At 40.5% G+C, this 27,700-nt stretch overlaps 2 protein-coding genes across 3 annotated transcripts; one reads left to right on the top strand and one right to left on the bottom strand.

Annotated features, from left to right (window-relative positions):
- Positions 1–62: 62 nt before the first annotated feature.
- Positions 63–11,274, top strand: msh2 (mutS homolog 2 (E. coli)). The gene is made up of 16 exons (XM_062442143.1): positions 63–337; positions 576–724; positions 1,545–1,832; positions 2,520–2,666; positions 3,097–3,246; positions 3,369–3,502; positions 3,978–4,177; positions 4,680–4,789; positions 4,928–5,051; positions 6,144–6,294; positions 6,386–6,483; positions 6,792–7,037; positions 7,956–8,160; positions 8,243–8,490; positions 9,074–9,249; positions 10,119–11,274. Exons 1-16 carry the CDS (start codon positions 130–132, stop codon positions 10,287–10,289), a joined length of 2,805 nt encoding a protein of 934 aa, XP_062298127.1. The 5' UTR covers positions 63–129; the 3' UTR covers positions 10,290–11,274.
- Positions 11,275–12,732: 1,458 nt separating this feature from the next.
- fbxo11b (F-box protein 11b) lies at positions 12,733–25,821 on the bottom strand. Of its 2 annotated transcripts, none has more exons than XM_062442145.1 (22): positions 25,478–25,821; positions 23,964–24,127; positions 23,649–23,730; positions 23,287–23,431; positions 23,049–23,178; positions 21,424–21,507; positions 21,152–21,284; positions 20,916–21,022; positions 19,644–19,755; positions 18,072–18,178; positions 17,819–17,956; positions 17,496–17,713; positions 17,178–17,358; positions 16,939–17,061; positions 16,035–16,120; positions 15,766–15,842; positions 15,534–15,677; positions 14,531–14,641; positions 14,303–14,410; positions 14,101–14,209; positions 13,895–13,993; positions 12,733–13,532 (listed from the first exon to the last, which is right to left on the bottom strand). In XM_062442145.1, the coding sequence occupies exons 1-22, from the start codon at positions 25,563–25,565 to the stop codon at positions 13,403–13,405; spliced, it is 2,676 nt and encodes an 891-aa protein (XP_062298129.1). In that variant the 5' UTR covers positions 25,566–25,821; the 3' UTR covers positions 12,733–13,402. The 2 variants fall into 2 exon arrangements, with proteins under 2 accessions (XP_062298129.1, XP_062298131.1); XM_062442147.1 differs by having other exon boundaries at positions 23,670–23,730.
- Between the last annotated feature and the right edge of the window lie 1,879 nt (positions 25,822–27,700).

Below are 27,700 nucleotides of genomic sequence, written 5' to 3'. Positions count from 1 at the left end.
CTTTTTTTCATCACAAAATTGGCGGAAATGGGCTTGGATACAGCGCGGGCCCGTTGCCATGGGAACACGACAGGACGCAGGACGTAGTTTCCTGTTTGGCAGGGAGCCCTGGCGGGAGATTCATGCAGCATGGCGGTGCAGCCGAAACAAAACCTGTCAATGGACAGTGCAGCCGAGCATAGCTTTCTAAACTTTTTCTTCTCCATGCCGGAGAAACCGGAGTCCACTTTCAGAATATTTGACCGTAACGACTACTACACTGTTCACGGGAAAGACGCCATATTCGCGGCCAAGGAGGTTTTCAAGACTAATGGCGTCATCAAAAATTTGGGCTCAGGTATGCTAGTCTCCATAGCCGAGCTAACCACTTACCTGGCTAGTCTGCTAAATGTATTTTGCTTGTGGCATGTTAATGCTTAGCACTCTGATTCAGTTGAATGTCTTTTTTCTACTGCTTTGACTCCACAAGTTAAGCTAGCATAAAGACCGGTACCTGTGCTAGCATCGAACGCTAGCAGAGGATTTGACGGATCATGTGTACTTTCTGATGTTCATTTGCCTATGTTGGTCAACAGGGAGTCGCAAGCTGGAGAGTGTGGTCCTCAGTAAGCTCAACTTTGAGGCCTTTGTGAGAGACTTGCTGCTGGTGAAGCAGTACAGAGTAGAAGTGTACAAAAACCACAGCAAGAGCAGCAAGGAGCACGACTGGAAGATTGAGTACAAGGTATTGTGATGAAAATGACATCAATCAGACTGTGTGGCTTTGTGTTTCTTGATGTTTCATGTAGCCTTGTAAATACAGAGGAGCCACTGTGTTGCAATCATTGACACTTTCACTATAGCAGCTGTGAAATGTGTGTTCTTTGTAGATGCCCTTCATTGCATATCATGTGTCTATATTGATATTACTGCCCTATTTTTAGTAATATTAACAAAGGCTGGCAGATGTGGTTGAAGGATCACAGTACAGCAAATACAGCTGCAAAAATGAATCTATCAATCTATAAGTCGATTGACAGAAAATTAATTGGCAATTATTTTTGACAATTGATTCATTGTTTATTAATATTTCTGGTTTATTTAGTTTTCAACAATAGTAAACTGATTTGATAGAATCTTTTGGTTATTAATTGTTGGTAGGGACCAAAAAAACTACATTTGAGGACGTCACCGTAGGCTTTTTTTAAGTCTACAATCTTAATCTACAATATTTTAATTTATGTTCCTACTCCGAGAGGCAGATTTATTTACACAGATTATTTACTGTATATAGTATTTTTATTCTATTTATTTATTTTATTTTTCCACTGTACTTCTGTGTCAATTTGATTTTCTCCTAAGGGGATCAATAAAGAAACACCTTATCTTATTGTCTTTGTTTATTGTGTGTTCTCTGGACCCTGTAGAGCTGATGTTTTGTTCTACATGGGTGAATATATGTGGGGTTGAGTGATAAATGAATGAATAAATGGTTCCTCTGAAAGCTAATAATCTAAAAATGATTGTGTTTCTGTCATTCCCCTCGTCTGTCTCCTTAAATTCAGGCCTCTCCAGGAAACTTGACCCAGTTTGAGGAAATTCTGTTCGGTGGTGGTGGAAGCGGAGCGGAGGGCTGCGCAGGAGTCGTAGGCGTGCGTTTTGCTACAGGAGCTGATGGGCAGCGTGTGGTCGGGGTCGGCTATGTGGACGCAGCTCAGAGGAAAATGGGAGTGTGTGAGTTTCCGGACAACGAGATCTTCTCCAACCTGGAGTCCCTGCTTGTCCAAATCAGCCCCAAAGAGTGTCTCTTAGCCCAGGGTGACGGCAACACTGATAGCAGTAAACTACGTGAGGTATGTTAAAGTCAGTTATCCTCAATATAACTCACTGTATATTTGAAGCAATTCTTTGGGTGGTATTTTGTTAATTTAGCCTCTAAGTAGCATATTATATATTTGTATATATTAGAGTGATAGAACAATTATTAATCAACATCTGTTTCGATAATTGTTTAAGTCTTTTTTTCAAGCACAAACACAAAACATTTGATGGCTCCAGGTTCTCAACATTGAGAATTTGCTCATTTTTTTGGTACTTTAATTATTGTAAATTTAATGTTTTGACGTTTTGGACCATTTGTCAGAAAGAACCAGACACTTGAAGACATCACCTTGTGCTCCAAGATACTCTGATGGATCATGTGATTGAGAAAATAATTGTCAGCTTAGTCGATAATGAAAATAATAATTAGTTGCAGCCACAGTATGTATATGATTCTGGATTTTTCAATGAAGAAGAGGAGTAAAAGTTATTTTAAGAAATTTTCACCCAGGTCATTGAGCTTCTTTTGTGACAAAATTATATCAACCATTTTAATTCCAAGTAGAATATCACAACATCTCTTGAGGGGATCTTTAAATTAAACATGTTTAACTAATTTTGATGAAACTTGCCAGTATCTTAATATAACAGCATAAACAAAGTCTGTAACACTGTGGATAGGGTGTGAATAAAATGCCATCGCTATGTGTCTGTGTAAGGTGGTAGAGCGAAGCGGGATGCTGGTCTCTGACAGGAAGAGAGCAGAGTTCAACAGCAAGGACATAGTGCAGGATCTCAACAGGCTGCTAAGAGCCAAAAAAGGAGAGACTGTGGCCAGCAACACACTGCCTGAACTGGACAAACAGGTAAAATAGTCATCAATCAGTGCAAAAATAATCATCATTTTTAAGAAGATAATACTTATGAAAGACTATTTTGTTTAAGTTATGTCATTATTATATGTTTGTGAAGTTGGAAAAGTCTCCCACTCCACTACATTCATCTGGCATTATATTCATAGATCAAATAGCTTCTTCTCTGGGTTGTTTGTTGACTGATTATCATAACCTTTTTTAATGCAACAATAGGCAAAGTTACCTGATCTTTCACACCATTCATATTTGTTTATTGTTTGTCTGAAAAATATACATGTTGAAAATGAAATGTGCCCTGATTGAAGGTTTGCCATATTATGCATTTCCCCTCTCTGCATATATTTTTAAATAGGATCAAAATGTAATGTATTTAAAGTAAATATTGGAAATGTTTAAAATGCATGTGTGATTTAATTTACAGGTGGCTATGTCGTGCTTGGCTGCAGTCGTGCGATTCCTCGAACTTCTCTCTGACGAGTCCAACTTCAACTCCTTCAGTCTGACCAGTCTGGACCTGGGTCAGTACATGAGACTGGACAACGCTGCTGTCAGGGCTCTCAACCTCTTCCAGGTCAGTGGAGCTCATATTTCTCAATTTTTAACAATAGTACAGGAGTCAGTTCGCCCAAATCCATGCGGGTAGTCTTGATGTGTGCATGGGTGTAATTTTTGTCATGTGATGGTATCCATCAGGGTTCACCAGATGACACCAGCGGGGCTCATTCATTGGCCGGTCTGTTGAACAAGTGCCGCACACCTCAGGGTCAGCGGCTCGTCAACCAGTGGATCAAACAACCACTCATGGACAAAACCAAAATAGAGGAGAGGTAATACAAGGATGGGGAGAAAATTGAAATAAGTGTGAAGTTTTATGGATGATGTGTCTACTCAAGACCCATTTGACATCCATGTTAAATCTTGTTAGAGATTTGAGTAAAGTTTGTTTTACATTGACCTCAGAGTCGAGGATCTGTCTTTGAGCCTTATTTTTAGTCTTAGTACAGATTGAGATACTTTAACAACTATCAGATACAGTGACATTTTTTTTACACATTTCAGGATTTTTTTGACTTTTGACGTGTGTGTGTGTGTGTGTGTGTGTGTGTGTGTGTGTGTGTGTGTGTGTGTGTGTGTGTGTGTGTGTGTGTGTGTGTGTGTGTGTGTGTGTGTGTGTGTGTGTGTGTGTGTGTGTGTGTGTGTGTGTGTGTGTGTGTGTGTGTGTGTGTGTGTGTGTGTGTGTGTGTGTGTGTGTGTGTGTGTGTGTGTGTGTGTGTGTGTGTGTGTGTGTGTGTGTGTGTGTAGACTGGACCTGGTGGAGAGTTTCGTGTGTGACTCTGAGCTGAGGCAGACCTGCCAGGAGGACTTGCTGCGGCGATTTCCTGATCTTCACCGTCTGGCCAAGAAGTTTCACCGACACTCTGCTACCCTGCAGGACTGTTACCGCGTCTACCAGGCTGTGAGCCAAATCCCTGGCCTCGTCACAGCCCTGGAGAGATACTCGGGTACGACCTGATACTCTTTTTGTCATGTTGGAAGTGTCCATGCTAGTGTGGAGAAACTGTAGGCGTGGAGAGATGCATCAGATACTCTTTTTAGTGGGGCTTTAAATGTATAGTAGGAGAACATCATGCCATGTTTTTTTTAATGCTGAAATTTAGCCTATTATTAATATTTACTATGTATTTATACACTGTATACAAAGGCTCATACATGCCACTATCAGTATGTGTGTTTTATGTTCTGTCCAGTAGAGGGCAACATTACCATTAAACATGTGACAACTTTCTTTCACCTAAGTAATAATAAAGCTTAAGCACAAAATGAATAATGTTAAATAAAGTATAAATATGTTGTACTGGATAATATCAATTAAAATACACACTTATAAATCCAAACTGCAGCACTGATCACTCAGGCTCACGTCATTTATTTCTACTATCTCTACATAGATTTTTTGATGCCGTGATTTCTGAGTTGTTTCTTTTGTTTTATGTGTGTGTGCAGGCAGCTACCAGGTACTGTTGGAGGCAGTGTTCCTCTCGCCTCTCAGAGACATGCAAAATGACTTCACTAAGTATCAGGAGATGATCGAGACGACGCTGGACATGAACCAGGTCTTTTGTTTTGTGTTACTGTACATGTGCACCTTGTAAGAAGATTGTTTTGTGTATTTTGTCTGCATATTATCTGTTTTGCATGTTGTTTCATAGTATCTTTTCTTGTATACTCTGTGTGTGTGTGTGTACATGTAGATTGACCACCATGAGTTCCTGGTGAAGGCGTCGTTTGATCCGGCGTTGAGTGAGCTGAGAGAAAAGATGGACGTCCTGGAGAAGAGCATGCAGTCTGTGCTGAGCAGCGCAGCGAGAGAGCTAGGTGATCACAACACACACACACACACACACACACACACACACACACACACACACACACACACACACACACACACACACACACACACACACACACACACACACACACACACACACATACTGTATAATACAACAAGCCAAGACCACAATAATCTAGTAATGTAATAAGTCTGATTAGAAGTCATCTGCTGATGAGCTTTTTCAAAACTGTGGTGTGACAACAATGTAAAAGCATCCAAAGGCCGATTACACCGTGGAGCCATCATGTGCTCAGAATCACACATTTTGATTGCAGGAAATTTAGCAGATCCCTCTGACTGAAAGACTGAGATTAAAAGTCAGGTTAAGTGTCTGTGTTGTTTGTAATGAATCCTTCACATGGAGTCAATTTAGACCTTAAATTCCCAAATAAAACATTAAACAACATTAGAGTTTCAATTGATTGTCTCTTTTGTTTACTAGAAAATTAATTTTCATTGCCCCTTACAGACACACAGGACCTCTCATTGTCCGGGTTTAAATTATCGCATCTAATGGTAGGATGTCTACAAACCAGAAAGCTTTACTTTAGTCTGAAGTAATTTGACCTATTTGGCCACCTCCGTGTTTTTTTCTGTGGTGTACATTATTTTGTCCCCTATATGTCTTTTTATTTAGATTTAAATTTAGTGTAGATTTGGTTTTAAAGGATTCATCTTCTTTTTTTTTTTTTTACATAATTGTTTCATTTTTTGGCCAGTTGTGTGGATGGCAAAAACTCTTCACGTATTAAAAGTATATTAACATTTTCTTAGTTTATCATTTTAGATGTGATTAGTCATAATTTGCATCATTTGACCCTAATATCTCAACATGGTTCCTTTGCAAGTCAGTGAATATGTTGCTGCTTATTGTCCTGTCCTGTTTGGGAAAATCACCACATAATAAATGCTTTTTATAAGACTAACTAAAGATGGAATTTTACATGGTTGATGTGTTTAATGGTATATCCCAATGTGAACATTTGCACTTCATTTGTTTTTCAGTCAATTCATGTTTGTTTTTTAAAATATTTGGATTATTTTGAGCTCACTGTAGTAACTGTGTGTTTTTTCAGGTCTGGATGCTGGTAAGACTGTGAAGCTGGAGTCCAACGCCATGCTGGGCTTTTACCTGAGAGTCACCTGCAAGGAGGAGAAATCCCTGAGAAACAACAAGAAGTTCACCACTCTGGACGTTCAGAAGAACGGAGTGCGCTTCACCAACAGGTTGGTCCTACTGTGTCACACATCGAATGTCAGCTGCAGATAATCCCGCTCTTCCTGTGAGCTGACATTCTGCTCTTTCACATGTCTGCAGTAAGCTCAGTTCCCTGAACGAGGATTACACCAAGAACAGGGAGGAATACGAGGATGCCCAGAACGCTATTGTCAAAGAGATCATCAACATTTCCTCAGGTGACGACTTTCATCACATGCTGCTTACTGTCTAAGTAGCATGACATTGATTGTGACAGATGAAACAAATGATGAGGCCTGAATTACACGAGTGACGATCATATGGAATTTGTATCGAGTGACCTTTAGTAATTGATTTCATTCGCATTTTCTACACAGACCAGTACACTGTACAGTGTTTTAAATTTTGAAATAACAGTTGAACTGGTGAGATTGTGGTCAGATGGAATTCTTTTATCATTATTATTCATCATCTTGGAGCAATCTCCTGTCTCTGTGGTAATTAATTTAACACTTCAAACCACCAGGCTATGTGGACCCACTCCAGACGCTGAGTGATATCATAGCGCAGCTGGATGCCGTGGTGAGCTTCGCCTTGGCGTCCGTCTCTGCTCCCGTGCCCTACGTTCGGCCTCTTCTGCTGGCCGACGGCTGCAGGCGTATGGAGCTGCTGCAGGCCAGACATCCCTGCATGGAGACAGACGCAGACACCGCCTTCATACCCAACGATATCACCTTCATACAAGGAGAGAAGAGTTTTTATATTATTACAGGTAAAAAGAGGGATTTTGTACTGCATGTGAAATACACAGCATAAAAAACATGCACTTTATACCTGAAAGGAGAGTGAATATACTGATTAGATTTTAGAAGATCTGAAATGAGTGCTAATGCCACTCTGTTTAAATTTGTATCTCAGCAACTGCTTGGACACATTTTGAGTTCTTCTGTTCCCAAGGGGGCAACAAAAATAATTTATTACAGCTTTAAGAATAGTCTTAGTTTTGTAGTTTGGACCATAATTCCTCTCAGCCAACAAGGTGTCTGCACTTCAATAACTTTCTCACTGGTCTAAGAAATGCCGTAAAAGGCCCTGCTGCTGTACAGAAGGCTCAAATATTGGGCTGAATGTCGCTAATTGGTCAAACACACACAGGAGCTGCTTCAGCAGCTTCATTCTTGATAAAAAGTAACGGGCAACACTTGTATCAATACAAGGACAAGAGGAGTTCATCATGTCAGGAGTTTCCAGTCTTCTTTTCATTCATTCATTACATCCATTCAGACATCGGCATCACTCTCCAGTTAATACCAAGAACAACAGGATGACTCTTTGTTGCTGCTACCTCGTGGATGAAAATGCATTTTAAACGCTGCTGTCGTGTTTTCAACTGTCATCAGTTTGAATCCCCAAATTATCATCACATGCCTAAGTTATTTCCTTTTTGTGGAACGAATAAGTTGCAAAGAGCTATAAATTAATTGCTCAAATTTGTGAAAGGGGATACACCAAAACTACCCCAAAAAAAAGACCAAATTTGTAGTAAATCAGGATTATCTTAAAAGAGCTAAATTGGAGGGAAAGTCCACCTTTAAACATTGACTGTAAACTCTCATGTATAGGTGTAGATAGATATTGTACCTCATCACATATAAAAAACTATTTAGCTAACCTTTCTTCTTGTCTGCAGGACCAAATATGGGCGGCAAGTCGACGTTTATCCGTCAGGTGGGCGTGATCGCTCTGATGGCTCAAATCGGCTGCTTTGTGCCCTGTGAGAAGGCGGAGCTTAGCGTGATTGACAGCGTCCTGGCCAGGGTGGGAGCAGGAGACAGCCAGGTGAAAGGAGTGTCCACCTTCATGTCCGAGATGCTGGAGACGGCTGCCATTCTGCGGTAAAAACAGACACAGGCTTGTACACTAAAAACACAAGTGACACACAAACCTTGTCTGAACTTCGGTGTTTCGTGTCTCCAGCTCGGCCACGGAGAACTCGCTCATCATAATCGACGAGCTGGGCAGAGGCACGTCCACCTACGATGGCTTCGGTCTGGCTTGGGCCATCAGCGAACACATCGCCTCCAAGATTGGCAGCTTCTGCCTGTTTGCCACTCACTTCCATGAGCTGACGGCACTCGCCGCACAGCAGCCCACAGTCCAAAACCTGCACGTCACGGCCCTGACCTCCCACAACACACTCACCATGCTGTACAGAGTCAAACCAGGTCTGTTTCCTGCATTTCCTATCCCTTTATAAACTGATATAAAGCAGAACAACTCTGCTGTCAAATGTTGTAATGAAGGATGTTAACCTGAACAGAGATCTGCATGAAGACCTAGAGAGTACAATTTCTACTATTTTACATTTCTGCAACATTTATAAATGTCAGTGTCATCCAGAATGAGGCTTTTAAACTCTAGAAGTCTTTACTAAAGGGCACACAACTATATGAGAGGTGTAGATCAGCCATCAATTTGGTTTATAACTAAGAGGACATTTTTAAATCACTCAGTGTCACTTGCTTGAAGCCCAGTGAGTTTACAGTGTGGAGGAGAGGAAGCAGGGTTGTGAGTAATTGTGCGTGATTGATTGTCTTTTTTTTAACCATTCAGTCTGTCAAATTTTCTTTGCTTAATCTTTGATTATTTTTAACTACTTTAGACGTTTAATCACTGTTAAATTTGTGATCTATTAATGTTTTTGTCACTTCATCAGCAGCCAGAATAAGCTAATAATTGGACTTTGATTATTTTTTGTCAAAGTGCCTAAAAGGCTCCAAGCTGACGCAGCGCTCACTGTGTGTTCAGGTGTATGTGATCAGAGTTTTGGAATCCACGTTGCCGAGCTGGCTTGCTTCCCGCCATCGGTGGTTGCCATGGCCAAGGAGAAGGCCGAGGAGTTGGAGGAGTTCCAGGAGCCCGCAGGGGAGAGGTCGGAGCAGGAGGAAGAGCCCGAGGCCAAGAGACGACGAACAGATAAACAAGTAGGCCTCAACTATCACAGCTCATATACATGACATCATATCCTGTCTGCAGAGTCGACAGGTGCACTGACTCAGCGGGTCTCGCTCAGGGCCACGATTGACGATCAAACCACAAACTCTGTGATTAATGGCAAAGTTTTTTTTTTAAGGAGGAGAGCAAAGATAAACATTGATCCCACGCAGGGGAAATTAAAGAAAGCAGGACTGGGAAATGAACAAAAATAAGTTTAATATTTCAAGTCTGTCTTAAAACAACAGTCAGGTGTCCAAATATTGAAAGAGGATTTGCTATGGACCATATCCAGTCCTCATTTTGTGCAAAAGGGTTTACCTGAAGCTAGTTTGAAGCTTCAGACATCCAAATTAGTCAAATCATGTGCCAAATTATTATTTTTTTTTACTCTGCTTCCTGTGCTGGTCTACAGGGAAACACAATGATGGAATTTGTTACTAAAATGCTGCAGATGTTGAAGATATCCACTTGATTTCACTAATTAAGGCTGACAATCATTTACATTGGAAACATATTAAAGAGGGATCTTCTAATGGTCAGTATGAACAGGAGGAATGATCACAGCGAGCAAAACCAGTTTCAATGTTCATTTGGGCATCTGATGGTTGGATCAGACAGCAGCAAAATAGTGAACTTGTCCTTTAATGTGTGTAAGAAGGAATGCTCTATTAATGCAGCGAAAGATGGGATGAGTTTAATTTCACTAACCCAACACAAAGGAAAAGCAAAAGTGGGCGATGAAGAAAAATAAGTTTAATTTTCTACTTAAATCCTACTAAATACTTCCTCAGTCTTGTATTCAAAATGATGAAGTTGTAATCTTGTCTTAAAATTGATGTTTTTTCTTCTCCATCAGGTTGGGGAAGACCTGATCCAAGACTTCCTGGAGAAGGTGAAATCACTTCCTGCCACCACTATGACTGAAGAGGAGGTGAAGGTTGAGCTCAGGAGGATGAAGGAGGAGCTGATGGCCAAGAAGAACACGTTCATCTCAGAGATCCTCAAACGCTGCGTAAAAACGGCCTGAATTTTCTTTCTTTTTTTGTTACATTCACACCTATGTCCTGATGACTAAGCTCATATAATGTAGTCACCACACTAAAGCTCTTCTATTGTATAGTTTTTCAATAAAGAAATATTCCTGCATGTCTTGTGAATTTTTCTTCTTAAAAAAAAAAAATGTTATTATAGTTTCATACGCACATGACGACATGTTGAGCATCATGAGCTGTGTAAGAAACTATTTATCATGATCAGAGAACATTAGACAGTGTTCAAACACATAGCTGCATGTAAACAATTCATTTTCCTGAAGTGATTATTTTCCTTTGACAGTGCACAAAGTCTAGTGTTGCCAACTAATAGTTATATAAAATAAGAAACAAGTTTAACTCACAATAACATAAACACTGGGTGCTGGATCCTTTAAGTGGTTAATAATGAAAAAGAGACTAGGAAAGTCCTAGTTTTTCTTTTTCACTAAAAGTTTAACCACTTCAACTGAATGTTACCTGTTTCTTCAGAGGGAAAAATCATTTCTCCACAACAGTATAATGGTGTCACACATTTTCAGTTTTTCACCTTAAGTGAAAATTTAAAATCCAAGCCTGATTTTTCTTTTTACAGCTGCACTAATAACTAAATGCAGATAATCTAGATACACATTTCCCCCAAATTTGACGTTTTATGTTATGTGGATTTGAACACACTGAAAAGCTCATTTCTGCACAACTGTGTAATTTTACAGCCACCAGATACAGTAAATGCTGTGAAATATTAAGTACAATATCTACCTCTACCCACTCTAATAATGTACCTAAAATTTTAATTTGCATACAGTACACAGGAGGAAGTTTTCAAAATGTAGATACCTGATATTCTGTGAGAACTACAATAATCTACACAACACACTTTGTAGCTACTGGATTTAACTCAAAATACAAATTAAGAGGTTTGCAACTACAGCTGTAAACATGATTTGATCAAGCTTCAATAACTTGGTATTTGTAGTAAAAAATGTGTATATGATGTAGCTTTGGTTGCACTTACACATGAATGAGCTCTTTCTTTCAACTTTGACTTTAAACTGAATATCACTTGATGACGTCACTCTGGGATCTTCAGATGGACATTTTATCTACTCAGTGAATTGGTAATAACAATAATTCTTAGTTTCGGATCTACTAAATATGTCAGACCTGGTGGAATGCAACCTTGAGCTACTGAAAGTGAGAAGATATCTGATACTGTTGATCCTGAAGCAGCTTTCTAACACTGACGACCCGTTTGATATTCTGTTGAGATCACAGTCAAGTTTCCTCTGAATTTTAGTGAAAACCCACTTCTCCAAAACAACTTGTGATATCCACAGGTTTGACAAAGGTTACATTATAAAATAGGATGTTGTAAAAAGACATCACCTCAAAACATTGAAAAAAAACAAAACAAAAAACACCTGCTGTTGGAGATAAATATTGCAAAGCTTTTCCTCAGCAGTAGTTTCTCTGTGAAATAAGTTGCTCTCTGTCACATCTGTACAATTTAATCATTGTTAGCAGGTTTCTTAATCCATCAGCTGCAAGATGTCAAATGTTTGGGGCAGTTTTTCACTTCCAAACATCGACTCCTCGCCTACTTCAGCAGCATTCTCTTTAATAAGACGATGCATCTGTGGTTGGTTTTGCAAAATTAATTTTTCCTCACAGCAAGTGAATTTAACACAAGACACCTCTGATCTAATAAAGTTTTATTTTTCTTAGAAATGGCCAGTTTCCTGTTTTCTTTTTTTGTCTTTCTAAGAAAGTATACCCCTTTTTGAATTCCAACTAGCATCTACATAATGGTTATTGAATACTTCACAATATATTAAGTCTAGATGTTATGGTACATGCATACGATTCAGGCTGCATGAGGAGCCACAGTCACCACGATACACGGGGGGAGGACGGGAGGAGTGGGTGGGTAGGGGATGGGGGACACGGGGGGAGACTGCAGACCGACTCTTCAGTTCCAGTTCATAAGGAGCTCTGACGCCTCCTATTAAAACCCTCTCCATAAAACACTGACTGCATCAACTTATAAACATATACACACACACATACCCACTCTCGCACAACTTGCACTGTACACAACACACATTTACACAGGCACACACACCTTTATACAACTGTGGAGCCCCTCCACCTGCCATTTAAGCTAATATACTGGAGAGGGTTTTTAGTGTTTAAACGAGATTCTCTTTCACAGAAAGAACTTCACCACTGGGACGTTTCGAGTTTCTGCAGTTTGCCTGGGTGTCAGGGGTGGGAGGAGGGACGCTAAACCAAAGAAAAATAATAATAATTATAATAATATATATTAAAATAAAAGACATTCAAATACAGTCAGCTTTTTGCTTGAAAATACAAAACTACATGAGAAAGCATTGAAATAAATCCACTGATCAGAACATAGTTAAAAAAAAAAAAAAAAAAAAAAAAAAAAGCCCAAGTGCTCCATCACACACACAATCTTGCTCTTTATCCACACACAACAGAGCAACATCCGCCCATATGTTGCCTAGTTACAACTGCCTGGGCAGCCAATGGGGATGGCAGCTGTGAGGAAGCAGGAAGTCTCTTTGACAGCAGTTCTTGTGAAGAAGAAGAAGAAGAAGAAGAAGACGAGGAAGTGGGCCGGGAGCTGAGAATTAACACCGGGGTGGTGGGAGGTGTGTGTGTGTGGGGAGGGGGGGGGGGGGGGGGTCTTCACGTGCTGCCGCCATTGACAGCCCCTCTTCAGAGCCCTTCTCTTCCCTTCTCTTTGTCTACAGACTGCAATAAGAAATACTCGAGTGAGGAATCTCTTGTGGCCGTTCTGTCAGTCTACTCTTTGCTCCACTGCTCCCTCTAGTGGAGTCTGCTGCCGCTGCAGCGCGTCTGACTGCAGCGGGCAGGAAGCTGCTTCCTCTGCAGCCTCTTTCACCTCGATCCCGTCTGAGAGCGCCGCAATCACAGAGTCTCTCTGGGTCCTTATGGCTCCAAATGGATGTGTGTATGTCACTGTGCCTGTGTGTGGGTGTGTGTTTGTGTTTGTATGGCTATGTGCAATGTAATGTGTTTTGTATGGTTATGTGTGAGAGTGTAACTCGACTGGATGCCTTCAGTTATGTTGCAGCGTGTTGGACTCGATGGGCGGCGCTGAGTCATACAGAGTGTCTGTGTCGTGTGTGGGCTCTCCGGCCAGCGTGCACGGGTTGGACAACGTTCCCGCTCCACAGTCACAGAAAAACCTGGAGGGCACGGATATCAGGGATTATAAACCGGACTGCCTTTAAATTTGTGGTGCAATTGGCATTCATGTAAAAAGTGTTTCAATTCAATTAAGGCTGCAACTGATGAGAATACAAACAGAGTTTTAATTGACTATTACATAAGACGAAGCAAAGCAGCAAATCCTCAATTTGAGAAGCTGGAACCCAGTAATGTTTGGCATATTACTTAGGAATAGATGCCAATTAACTTTCTGTCAACTTAATAATCAATAATTAACAAAGTGTTTCAGCTCATACTTAAAATCTGTTATTTTTAAGGGTAAATCCCCCAAATTATTATCCCTGATGATGGAGAAGCAGTTTCAGGAAGAAAGTCTTACCGATCGTGCCGTATAAACTCTACGTCGTGCCCTTGGTGGCATTTTTTAATGCAGTTAACACAGATGGCGTTCCTATCGGTTGTATTACAGGTGTGACACCTGCAGCGATAGAAGATAAATGGTTAAAACATGAGACACTTCACATGAATGTTTTTGATCAATGGTAATCTAGCAGGGATTTAACCTTTTCTGAGCTTTATGTTTACCTGTAGAAGTCATGCATGGGGTAACTGGTGTAGCTGGAGATCTTATAGAGACACTGTCCTCTGCTCACAGCCTTCTCAATGGCATCCTGGTTATTCAGAATCTTATTATCTGAAACAGGAGGGGGGACAGCAAAGCATTAACAGGGTGATATCACAGCTTTTAACCAGACTAAACTTTAAAGTCCATAAAGCAGCAAGTTACCTTTCATGGTAACATTGACCCCCGAGGCGAGAAACAGTCCTCCAAAGCGATTGTTGAAGATCTGGTTGCCCTCCAAAGTCGCTGTGGCGTGGTTAGTGATTTCAATACCTGGAGATTTTTTTTTGTTTTTTAAAGAAAAAAGAAAAGAAAAGAAAAGAAACATCAGCACCAAAAGGAGACACAATCTGACACATTTCTCACGTTGAGTTTACTGTGAACAAAGCACACCTGCAGCAAAGCCGTCGAAAATGCGGTTCTTGCGGAGTATTGGGTGGCTGTTAGTGCTGATCAGCACGCCGGCCTGAGCGTTCCTGAAGATGTCGTTCTCCTCCAGCAGACCTGAGAAGACAATAAGGTAGCTGTTAATATGTAGCTATGCTCTAATTTATAAAAAGGAGTCTTGATCCAATCTCAAAGATCAGTATTGGGGTCGATCAGGGCATTTTTTAACTCACTGGTATCGGTTATACTGAGCAAGAACCTGCGCCCGATTCTTTGTTTTACGTCAGCTGTCACACGGGTGTCATAAAAAGTGACAGCACAATGTGTACTCTGTGGCTAAAATGTCTGTAGTGTGGAAATGTTTCAAACTGGGAAACAGAAGCAGTTCAACATCCACTTGTAATGTCTGCAATGAGAGCATTTTGTAAGGTGGTAGTAAAAGAGCTGCATTCAATACCTCAAAAATGAACACACAATGAAGCACAATGAATTCCTCCAGTAAGTAAGTAGGTAAAAGCTGCCGAAGCAACAAACACTGGAGGATACTTTTTAAAAAGGAAGGAGAAATTTCCTTGAGATGACAACAATGCCAAAAAGATGACAGAGAGCCCGTCGCAGGTTTTCACCGTTTTCTGGGGCTTTTAGAGCCACAGTGCAACCTGCTCTAAACACTACATTTCAGACTCTGGCTTTGACAAGCTTTATAACAAGGTTCCCGACCACCTACGAGGTCATTTTTGCAGATGTGACTGCAGCTGGCTTTACCACAGACATTTTGAGTTCAGTTTACTTTAAGGAACAGCTTACAGGCAGACCTTTTTTTTTTTTCTTAATGCATTGCAGAGCTATTCAACTGTCAAGCATACATTGCACACTGTATTTATTGTAATAACTTTAATGTACTTGGAAGTGTGTACTATCTATCTACCTGTATTATCTAGGATCAGCAGATACATCATCTTAATTATCCTTTTTTTTGGGTCAAAGATGTTAAAGAATATGCGAGTACCTCTGCCTCCGTTGAAAATGCAGATGCCTCCGTCTCTGCCGTCGTGGATCTTGTTTCGTCTCAGTGTGGGGTTGCTGTCGGTTTTGATCCACACTCCGGCCATGGCGTTGTCAAAGATTTCATTGTCCTCGATGAAACCCAGACCTGTTAACATTAAACTGCGGGGTTAGGCGTACGAGCAGTAGCCACACAGTATGTAACAGATTAACAGTGGGGAAGGTGAAATGCAGACCTGAGTTGTAGACTAGAATCCCTCCATTCTGGCCTCCCCATATCTTGTTGCGCCGGATCTTTGGGTTACTCCCCGTCCTGTTGAGATGAAACAACATTATTCACAACTGATTTTCTAATAATCAGTCATATAATCCAGTTTTTTTCCTCTTATTTACTCTTAGTAGGTGAGAGGTGAGAATACAAACAGATAAATGACATGACACCGATCAATGGTTAAATAACCATTACATCAAAGCTTGTGAGACAGAAACTGCTGAAACACGTTACCTTATTTGTACACCAGAGTACATGTGATTGTAGATGTCATTGTCTTCCAACACGCCATGCCCGTTGTCATAGAAATATACACCAACCTAAAAAAAAGGCAGATGACAAATTGAATGGATGCAAGAAAATGTTCAAAGAGAGATAAAAAAGGCTAAATAATTAATTTCAGGTATATAGATTCAATATACAAGAAAAAAAAGCAGCCCACTTCCATTTGGATATGTGCTGTAACACATTGAGAAGGCTGAGCTAAATAAACACTGCAGCAGAGTGTAGTTTTTTTTAGTATTTTGTACATAAAAGGTACCAAATTAGCTATTTGGAAAATGTGTAACATACGTTTACCTTTACATAAATGGCTAATAAAAGGTGCTAATCATGCTCGAGCTAATTTTGGATGTTTATATTTACTTTTGATATGCTGCAGTCTGGCCTCACTACTGCCAAGAATAATCCAATTAACAGAATATTCCAGTTCACACCCACAAAACACTCAAGTAAAAGTGCATTTACATGGCATAATATCTCTTCTGTCGTTTCAGTACACATTACGTCTTGGTAAAATTCAACTGTAAACTTTCCTGGGTTATCTTGACTGCAATGATATTAAACTACAGCCAGATGTATTTATTTATTAAGCATCCAAGAACTAAAAAAAAGTCAAAGCTTGAAGTGGTGACACTTCAAGCCATTAAAACTTTTGATGTGTTTAACTAAATGTCTCTTTATTCCACCTGGTTCTGTTACATTCACAGTACCAGAGGAAAGTTTTGCATCTCTAAATATAGAGAACGAACTAAAAAAAGGCATGACATTTAATCAGTTAGTCTTTTTGAGGATGTATTTTCCATGTTTAATAACCGGTTTCACAGGGGCAACGTTTTAACTATATGTTCGGTTTTACCTGTTTGCCGCTGTGAATGCGGTTCTTGCGGAGGACGGGAGTGCTGCCTGTGGTCACCCAGACCCCAGCCAGTGTGTTGCTGTAAACCTCGTTCTCCTCGATCACCCCCTGGCCTTTCTCGTGCTGAAACACAAAGTAGAATCAACCATCAAAAAGGAGCAAGCAATAAAAAATCCAATCAATAATCTCTCTGGAGAAGGTGGCTATGATCTGCTTATGGAGTGAACAGTGTTATTTACCACATAGATGCCCCCGTGCTGTCCATCGTGGATCTTGTTGTGTCGTACAATGGGGCAACTGTTGGTTCTGATCTGGATTCCCGCCAAGGCATTACCGTAGATATCGTTACTCTCTATCAAACCCCGCCCATCCCCGAATATGTACACCCCTCCTTGGTTACCGTTGAATATAGCGTTTCCCCTGGATAGAAAAGAAAAAGAAACATGAAATAAGGAGATTTTTTTCATGATCCAGTCCTGTTGATCTTAATATAATCGGATATCTCTACTGAATTTGCAACATCTCAGCCCGTGTCCGTATAGAGCGTGCGTTCTCACCGTATCGTTGGGTCACTGTTGGATGTGATCCACACACCGGCGAAGTTATTGGCATAGATTTTGTTCTCTATAAACTGCCCCCGCCCCTTCTCGTGCACGTAGATGCCTCCCGTCTGGCCGTGGTGGATCTCGCAACGCACCACTGTGGGGTTGGCGTAAGCCTTCACCTCAAAACCTGCTATACGGTTTCTATGGATGTTACAATTTTCAAAGTAACCCTGAAACACAAAGAGGGAAAGAACGATCAGCTGGATCATTATCTGGGGTTGTGAGTGGGTGGGTGGAACCAGTATTTCTTCAAGTAAAATATTAAGTTTATTTACCATGCCGTGATCAAAAGTGAATACTCCAACATCTCGCCCGTGGTGGATGTGGTTACGTCTAATGATGGGGTTGCCGTGGTTTTTCACCCAAATTCCCGCTAGCGCATTGTTGCTGATTTCATTGTCTTCGTAAATGCCCTGAAACAGACGAGATGATTCTGGGTCAGAGGCACAGACCGACTTAACATATATCTATATATATGTATGTGTCTATATCTATATATGTGTGTGTGTGGTTCTATGTATTTTTTACCTGTGCGTGGTCTGTAATGTACAGTCCTACGTTCTCACAGTCGCTGATGTTGCAGTGTTTGATGGTTGGGCACGCTCCCTGACCGCTCACACAAACAGCTGAACCCACTGAACACATAACAAAACCAGAAGGGTCACACATAACGATCGCTTACGTTATCAATTCATTAAGGACTGAAGCTAACAATTATTTTCATTAACGGCAGATTATTTCCTCGATTAATTGATCAAATGTCAGAAAATGATGAAAAATGCCAGACGTCTTCAGATGTCTGGAACAGTCCAAAATCCAAATATATTTGAATGACTTTCACACATAACACAGATCCTTATATTTGAAGAGCTGCAACCAGCAAAAAAAAAGCTGCTGACTAATTTTCTGCCAATCAACTGGTTGTTGTAGCTCTAAATTAAATTTATCATTTGACAAAAATGCATTCAATTTACAATGATAGTGTTGAATGATTAACAAATACTGTTATTAGCAACAGTGGAAACATGACAGGAAACAAAGGAGAGAGATGTGACAAAGGTCCTCAATGTTGTGGCTCATGTTTGGAGCTTTAACCCCTCAGCTAGGGGGCATCCCATGATTACCAAACCTGCCCATTAATTGATTTTCTGCTTAAAGCCCGATTAATCATTTTGACACAACTCCAGTCATATGTTTACAATAGTTTTGCCAAATTGAATCACCCCTTCCACACTGCATATACAAGCAATGTTCAATATAATTTGGACTAGAGTAAAGCTGAAATGATTAGTTGATTTACAGAAAATTAATCAGAAACTAGACTGGAGTTATAAGGAATCCATAAAACTATAATTTGGAAATAAATCCAATACAAATTATTCACACTGACGAATAACGTGCATTTACCAGCTATAACACTAGCATTACTGAGCAACACATACATGAAAAGTAGCACGTGTGGCAGCCAACTTATACAAGTGCAACATTACACTCCCTGACAATCAACGAAGAGGGTTTTGATTTTTTCTCTAAGTATTACTCCCATCGTGTACAACTGATGTTAAATGTGATGTGACATTTAGTGCTACATGGTCCCCAATGAGACAAGACAAAACACTAGGTTGATAAAATTAAGCATCAATACACAAGAGATGTTCTTATACTGAGCAATACTGGCACTGATTTTCCAGACTTCACTGAGTCAACCTGAAAATGTTCATCCAATATATCAAAAAAAAAAAAAAGTTATAATAAAAGTGGTTGCCAAAAAACTGCTTGAGGGTTTCTTGGTTTTCAGTCCAAGACCTAAATGACAAATTTAGTTTAACATGCTGGAACATACTGTTCATTTTAGTGATACACCTAGGTGAGGGACATTGTGTGCTAAATTGTTATACAGGGTGTAAAACAAACATGTAAAACAATACAAGAGCCCTGCAGCAGGTGTTACTTTAGTGTTGCATTTGTAAACAAGGGGAAATTTAACTTTCTTTTTTGAGATTGTGAAGGTGTTCATGTTACTGTGACACCCCCCCCCCCCCATTCTCCGTTTTTAACCAGTGATGAGTATGTGCGTTTGTGTGTATGTGTGTGTTATACCTGTGCACGTGGAGCGGATGATGCAGTGGTCGATGTTGGGGCTGCAGTTGACTGTGATCTCCAGACAGTGGTGGGCGTTATGGTGCTGTGCTGACTTATCATCAGGATTAAACTAGGGAGAGAAGTGCAGCAGAGGTCAGACGGAGGCTGCGATTACTGACAACATGTCAGGCTGCTGTCCACCCACCAACATCCAGACCGACTGTTCCTACTGGAGGCATTACTGACACTAATAATACTTGTAGCTGATAACGAGACGCTATTAAGAGATGGTGAAATCTACATTACACGACACATAAAATAATCAATGATGCCAACTGTGAGGAATGGATATATACACATTTATATTGTATTTATATTCTCATGACTTACAAATTATTGCTTTAACACAACAAACACGATTGTCAAGACAACCGAGGCAGGTGTTTTATGACTTATAGATAGGACTGAAAGTCACATTTCACACATCAGCCAAACACAGACCACAATCTTTATTTTCTACAGAAGACACAGTTCATATTATAACATCTTAGTTTATATGTTAAAAAAACTGTTAACAGTTAACAGATAATCAATTAAACGATCTGAAACCAGAGCTGGGCAATGTGGACAAATTCAAGCATCACAATAATTGTGACCAAATACCTTGATATCAATATTGCGACAGTATTGTAGGTATGATTATTGGTGCTTTTCACAAAATATACACATATTATACATTATCATTATTATTATGTGGTTATAATGACTAAATAAGTAAAGGCATCACTTTACTGTAATGCAGCCTTTAAAACCAGGAAAAGACAACATTTATATCATATTATGATATCCAAAATCTAAGAACATTTCTAGCAATATCTCACATCATATCTATAATATCAATGTATTGCCGAACCCTATCTGAAACTGAACACATGCTGCAGAAAGAAGAATCACAAAGCAATTACGCTAGTATCTTCACATAGTTGATAAAAACAAAAGTATCCCTCTTACAGGTTTGTCACAGTTAAAAACTGAACAGACCATAATTAGCAGTCATTATTAAGTGCTTGTGAGAATCATTAAAAAACAGGTTTTATTTTAATCATTTGTGATTCTTACTCTCTTTAAGCAACACGGAGAAACGAGAGTCTCCATTTAGAAATAATAAGTTTATCTACAGCTATGAATAAAACTGGATGTTAACTTGGACTTTCCCACTGCGATTACACAGCTCAACAGTGGAGCCCTTTGATATACAGCCAATTCTTCAGGGCCAAACGCTGCTCTTACCTTGATGGTCATGTATCCCACATAGGCGTCCTCTGAGCCCTCCATGAAGACAAATGTTGAGTCTCTAGTATTCTCGATCACCACCTTATCAGCTACTTTACCCGGAGCTGAGGAGGAAGCGGAGAACACTCGTTAACGCTCTAATACATTAACACTGCTGAGAGTGTATCACCATGTTGAGAGATAATGATTACATGTGGAACAGGCATACTTTCTGGTGAAAGCGGCACACTTACCTGCACCAATCATGGTGATGGGGGACTCTATATAAATCCACTCGTCTGTATAGATGCCAGAGTGGACAAAGATTAGACCGTCAAAGTGGGCTTCTTGCACTCCACCCAACGCATCTTCAATGGTGTCATAATACTGAAAAAAACACATACAATTCATAAGAGGGCAAGCCGATGTTTACAATTAGCTGTGTCAAGTATACATTTAAGTACAACTCTAGCAAAAGAAATGAAGTCTAGAAGATTTCTCTTTAGCGGCTAAGGTTTTGACTTACCAGCATATTCTCCCTGCCTTTGTATCTGCCGGGGTTACTGTAGAAATGCTCGGCGAAGCCTGGTTTTACGTGGGCACCTTTGTACTGCAACACAGAAAACACCAGGAGTCAACATACATATATACACTGCTGTCATGCACTGATAAAGTCGCCATACAACCTAGGTATCAAACTTTCCAGCAGCTAGTGAAGCAAAAAAAGACTGCAGCATTTTTATTTTTTTTTAGTTGCTTAAGCTTTTGAATCGAGAACAGAGACAAAAAGCGAATGTGCTACCCAACAAATTGCTGCAGGTTGACAGTTTGTGTACATCAGAGGTTCCTGATCTTTTTGTTTCCTGACCCTTTAAAGCAACCAGATAATTATTTTCCCCTGCATCTATATTTAAGATGCCAGATAAAGCGAAAATCATCTGAACTAATTCACTTGAAAAATGTCAACAAGTCCTGTCCTGCCTGGCTTCCTGTCCTGTTAACCATCTTGCAACACCTCATATTAGTGTACATAAATATAAGCAAACCAACCACCGCAGCACACAACATACGCCGAGGCTCAACTTTCACCAAGATTATAGAGAGATTTACAGTCGATGCAACAGCAACGCACCACTGCTTCATTTCTAGACACCAAAATTATAAGAAATAAGACCACAGCAAAAGATGACGAATAATAAAAAGACTTAAATTGTGATTTGTCACACTGCAACCAATGTTTTAATCTCACTACGACATTATGATCAATAAAAAGCAAACGTGTTTACTTTCCAGTAGCCTGAGGAGGGTAGACCAGGTTTAGTCGGAGAAAAGCTCTGAACTGACATAATTAGATAATGAGATTAACTCCACAGTAAGACATTTTACACATACATCTGTTGCCATGGCCTTAAAAACCAACTGTGTGATACAAATATTAAAAATCATGTGTGCGTAGATGAACTGAAAGCATTTGCTGCAAGAATGAACTTCTGAGAAATACTCTGTATGCGGTAAATAAAAAATAAATAAAAAAGAACCAGAAGAGTTTTGACAGCTCTTGGTCATGAAAGTGTGACAAAAATTTCTCTCCCAGAAGAAACATGTTAAAGAGCTGCATGAGGGCTTGACAGTGTTTCCAAAGCATTTTTCAAAAAGGCATTTAATGGACTCTTTACACATTTGACACATGTACATATGACAGAATCTGCCACGTTTGATCAATTAGTTTATACCTTGCTGTGTTTCATTTACTGCTGATTAATAAAGCACATTTTGCTAAGTGCATGTCTGTTTTACACAGTCATGTTAAATCTTCCATTTGTCCCTGTACATATTGTAATATTTCAAATATAAATACACATTGATTTAGTTTCTAATGTGTGTGTGTGCAAAGTGTTTTATCTTTACATGCACTCTCGTTCCCTCCGTCAGACATTGCTGCCTTACAGCAGAGAGATGGTCATGGATTTTACTGCAAAGCCACTTTTGCCTCGCTAAACTGCAGATTGTTTATTTTATATATATATAGAGATGGATAGATAGAGATAATATAAAGGAGAGAATAAACCTTACCACATCTACAAAGACACGGAAGCACGTTCTTCCTCACGAAAAGACAAACACACAGAGAAACTAAAAGGACAGACTCACCAGCTGTTGAAAGCTCTCCTTCCAGGGGTTTGGGTGTTCATGCTCCTCTGGGCTGACTTGGTAGAACCTGCCCGGCTCAGGGTGCATCATGGGACGCGTGTACTCAAACACTTCCATGTATAGACGCTTCCTAGATAATGAAATACAGTGTACCACAAACTTCAGTAATCTGCATTTTAATGATTGGTGATATTCAAAGCAGGAAACTTGAAATTTCCATCTCTTCGGGAGCACTGACCATAGGATAGGGTCGTTGGCTAGCTGGCTGAATCTCTTGCAGACACAAGCTGCCTGACAGAGGTCCTGTTCCAGTAAGTAGGAGAAGATCTTCAAAACAACCTCATCTGGAAGCTTCTGCTGCAGATATTGCTCTGCTGGGGCTGCTAAAAGACACACAGACACACACTCACAATGTAAGCACTGAAAAGTCTCCTCACTCCAAGCACATTAAACTATGGAGTTGTGCAGTTTTATGGATTGCCAAAAAAATGTATAAGATTTACCAGCACACACACACACAGGGGGAAAAAAATCAATAAAGACTCAACTAAAAAAAACCAAACACACTCTCTGCCCCAGTTGCAAAGATTTAACACACACCTGGCAGGTCGTGGCTCTTACCGGACACTCGTGCCCGCTTGGCTCGATGGCCAAAGGCTTCTGTTGATGAAGTGGAAGCTCCCTGTGGAAGAAGGCAAGTAGGATGTTAACTTCCATGCCAAAATTAAAGCGCTAAGTAATCAACTTGGAAATGTACTGCTCCGTCACAAAATCATTGTTCCTTTTGGAGGAGGACACAATCAATCAGCAACTCTCTCTGTCATTCAAACACACACATACACACACAATCAAGTCTGCAGACCCATCACACTGCAGCTGGGAATTAGGGGAACATGTTTAATGTTTTAATCTAACCTCCATTGGGCCCTTGCTGGGGCAGGCAGAGGCGGCGGCAGAGGCAGCAGCGGTTCTCTTGGGAAGCAGGGTCTTGCGTCGAAGCTGGTAGGGACTGTTCTGAGCTCCTGGACCGGACTCCTCAATAGCCATCTCTGCTGCGGCTGCTGCAGGAGCCTCCTCATCTGGACAGAAGAGCAAAACAGATTTCCTATATACATATATCACTTTCTAAAAAAAGAGGCACTTCAAAGCATAAAGCTGCAGTATTGAGTGAGGACATGGCACACACACATACAAAACCCTACAGTGTATGTCATTGGGTGCACAATTATACATCTCAATTTTCTCTTGTAATCTCAGTAAACAAAACAAAAAACCACAGACCCTCTTATTTCCCTTACCATTACTGACACAATGATGTGCATTCACCTCACATGCTGTATGCACACTGCGCTAACACACAGGGTAATAGTTGCTATGGCAGACAAAGGTTAGTGATTGATAATGGCAGATGCACCCTTGCAGCCACATTACTTAGTCTTTCATGTCTAGTCATTCCCAGCTGATATCGGGGCATATGTGTGCATATGTCGCCCCGGTCCTATATGTGCAGGGATCAGGACTCGTATCTTTGTGCTGCTGTCAAAATTAAGGGCCCGCAGATGAAGTGTGGATCAGACGTGAGGCTAATGGCTAAAAAAACCGAACTGCGTAGCTGGCAAATCCGCGGTGTAAACAAATCGAGCTCGGGCTAGCAAGGCACCGAGAACAAGGAAGAGAGGGGATATGGTTCAATCTTGCAGGCAGGCTAGGTTAGCTTTTTTTTTTAACTGCACACAAAATGGACACAGTGAATTCACCTTTTTATTAAAAAAGGAAACGAAAAATCACACCATATCATCTATCACAGCTGATCTGTGTGGCCCTTTCTTTTCTTTCCTTTCTTTCTCTTTGAAGCCAGGGGGACAGCTAAGTTAGCATTGCCCCCATTTTTGTCTGCTGCTGCTAATGTTTTTGTTAACGTTACACCCCAAAAAAATGGCAGTCTTGAAAGACAGACGCAGATTTTACACCCTCGGAGTCGGTAGTGACAGCTGGGAATGCAGCGGCAGCCGAGCACACACGAACATCCTCGGTGTGGAGGAGCGTGTGAAGTCGATCCAGCTGAGGTTACCCAAATATATCGGCTATTAAAATTTTGTAACTAGCTACATACGCATTACGTTAGGGCGAGGGCGAAAGCGAAGACAACCCCCCCCCCCTACACACACACAACCTCCTCCTAACCTGAGCTAGCTAGCGGCGTTAGCTATAGCCTCCAATCACTCAAGCCAAACAAAGCGCGGCCTGGCCTTAGCCACAGAGCGAGAAGCCTCGGGTTTTCCTGCTTGAACCCACCGCCTCTGTGTGTGATAAAACAGGCCAAGTAGAGGGAAGGGAGGTAAACCCCGGAGTGTTACTGTAAAAATGCAGCTATGGCCCTGGTTGTTGTTTTTTAAATGGTTAGCTTGACCCGCGGCCTAGCCTCTTACCTCTATCCCCGTTGTTGCGTTCGGGCTGCACCGGGCGCGGCCTCGACACTCGCCGGGGTCTCCTGTTGGTGGCTCTGACGGAGTTCATCTGGGGAGTTGGTTGTTGGAAAAATAGACTGCTATCCTCGACCGCCCGCTCCTAATTTTAGCCCCTCGACCCCCAAAACTACCACCCCCCAAAAACTTGCCTTTTTTTCTCCCTCCCCAGATACACCTAAACAATTGCGATCAAGAACCCGCTGGTATTTGGGGTGTAATCGCCTTTTTTTCTTTTTTTTTCTCCTCCTCCGTGGTGTTACAGCTCCCCCCGTATCGCCGCTCGGTGCCAGCTCCGTCTCAGTCTGTAGCAGGAGGAGCCATTAACCCACACGGGAAACAATCGCGAGAGGAAAAAAAGCAGAGTGTCCGTTCGACCAATCACGTTCTTCGTTTTATATTCTCCTCCCGCAGCGGCCAATCAGGAGCCTCGTTTCAGACGACTTGACAAAGCTTTCTGTTGGGGTTCGGAATCGGTCAAGCGGCGATCTGATAAATGCATGGACATGCCAGTGGTGTACACAGTACACACACACTGCAGGTCCGGCTCACAGCACTGGAGCTAGAAATGTGGATAAAGGCATCTACCTGTCAGTGCAAATGTGTAACAATGTGCCACAATTATGACAAGGAATAGACTCAATGTTAAACCCTTATAGAAACATGGACATATCTACCATACCAAGTGCTCAGGGGCCCTTTAGCAAGAAAGGAGCCCTCGATGATGGGGGGAAAAAATGTGTTTTTTGTTTTGTGTGTGTGTGTGTGTGTGTGTGTGTGTGTGTGTGTGTGTGTGTGTGTGTGTGTGTATTCACACTCACCATACAAAGACACACAGAGGATTTAATAAATATCTTTATAAATGATATGAAAAACAACATCCCAAAGATTTATTTTGCGCAGAACACACAGGTATAAAGAGGTAACTGTTCATTTAATTTACAAACAATAAACATAACTACATTACAAAGATAATTAGACATCCTTCTCAGAAAAATGTGTTTTTTGTTGTTGTTGCTTTTGTTTTTGTTTTCGTTTTTTGTCAGGCTCAATATAGAGTTAACTGGGGGGCATACAGTGGGTAAATATGACTTACTTCTTCAGTGTTACAGTTGCCCCCAGGCACTGTAACAATTGCCCCCACCGAAAAAAATCGTAAAACTCTCACTTCCTGCATTTAATTTTAATAGTACAGTCTTGTCCTTATTAATGAAAATATATTAACTGCATTATTAATTAGTGCACATATATATGTCTCTTACATCAAAAGATGACTGGTGTATCTCTAGAAATCTGTGAGTTAAGAAGGAAAAAGTAAAAAAATGTTACATCCCCGGTGTCCCCTAATATGACTCGAGGCTTGACCCGTTCTCTTAATTTTGATAATTATAGTCACTGTTGGAAACGTAGTACGTCTCTTTCTGTGTTTTACTTGATTTTATGGAAAGCATGAGCTTCAGTGCCTGGGGGCCCCTGGGGATGTTTATATGTTCACTAAAATATGGCAAGCTGTTCTGGCAGTAACATACATGATTTATAGACACCCATAAATCTAAAAGTACCCTAACTTTATTTTTATTTAGTTTGATCTGTTTATTTGATTATGCTCATTAACTAACAGGGGAAAAACTGTAAATGAACCAGAGTTAACCAATAAAGGCACATTTTCATCAGTTGTTGCCTGGCCAGTTATTAAAGTGGCAACCTAAAATAATGATTAAAAAAAGGATTATAATTAATATGCATAGACTAAAAACAGCACACATTCACCAGTCCAACAATGTTACAGCACAACATTGTTAAAAAACAATATACATGACAAGTTAAAAAGGGGGAAAAAGCGATTTGGATGTTAATATGAGTATAGGCAGACACATTTGTGAATTTATTAGCAAAAGGTAAGGTTTTATAAGTAAATTTTGCAATGATTTTTTATGTATCATTTTATTAATTGACTCTAATATGCCTTCAAACATATATATAAAAAAGGCTACACTATTCTGGTGGCAAACTCATTCTATGTGCCATTAGAGTCCATTTTAATTCACATGAATGCAAGCTGACTGCAGCCTCCATTCTTTTATCTTTTAACATGCACCTTTCAAGCCCTCATAGGTTGAGTCACAGCATACAGATTTTGGGCGGAGTATCACTTTAATAGAACACATTTAGCCTTTTAGTCAATTA

Source organism: Scomber scombrus, chromosome 21 (genome assembly GCF_963691925.1).
Source record: "Scomber scombrus chromosome 21, fScoSco1.1, whole genome shotgun sequence".
Classification (NCBI taxonomy): domain Eukaryota; kingdom Metazoa; phylum Chordata; class Actinopteri; order Scombriformes; family Scombridae; genus Scomber; species Scomber scombrus.
This window is presented reverse-complemented; position numbering and strand designations above follow the sequence as displayed.

What these genes read in the sequence shown, in the direction of transcription:
- msh2 (XM_062442143.1), top strand. Translation starts at nt 130, where the DNA reads ATGGCGGTGCAGCCGAAACAAAACCTGTCAATGGACAGTGCAGCCGAG. An exon ending in ATAGCAGTAAACTACGTGAG is followed by an intron (nt 1,833 to 2,519) that starts GTATGTTAAAGT and finishes TGTCTGTGTAAG; the next exon opens with GTGGTAGAGCGAAGCGGGAT. An exon ending in CGACGCTGGACATGAACCAG is followed by an intron (nt 4,790 to 4,927) that starts GTCTTTTGTTTT and finishes GTGTACATGTAG; the next exon opens with ATTGACCACCATGAGTTCCT.
- fbxo11b (XM_062442145.1), bottom strand. Translation starts at nt 25,565, where the DNA reads ATGAACTCCGTCAGAGCCACCAACAGGAGACCCCGGCGAGTGTCGAGG. An exon ending in AACAGTGACCCAACGATACG is followed by an intron (nt 17,359 to 17,495) that starts GTGAGAACGCAC and finishes TTTTCTATCCAG; the next exon opens with GGGAAACGCTATATTCAACG. An exon ending in CCCATGCATGACTTCTACAG is followed by an intron (nt 13,994 to 14,100) that starts GTAAACATAAAG and finishes CTATCGCTGCAG; the next exon opens with GTGTCACACCTGTAATACAA.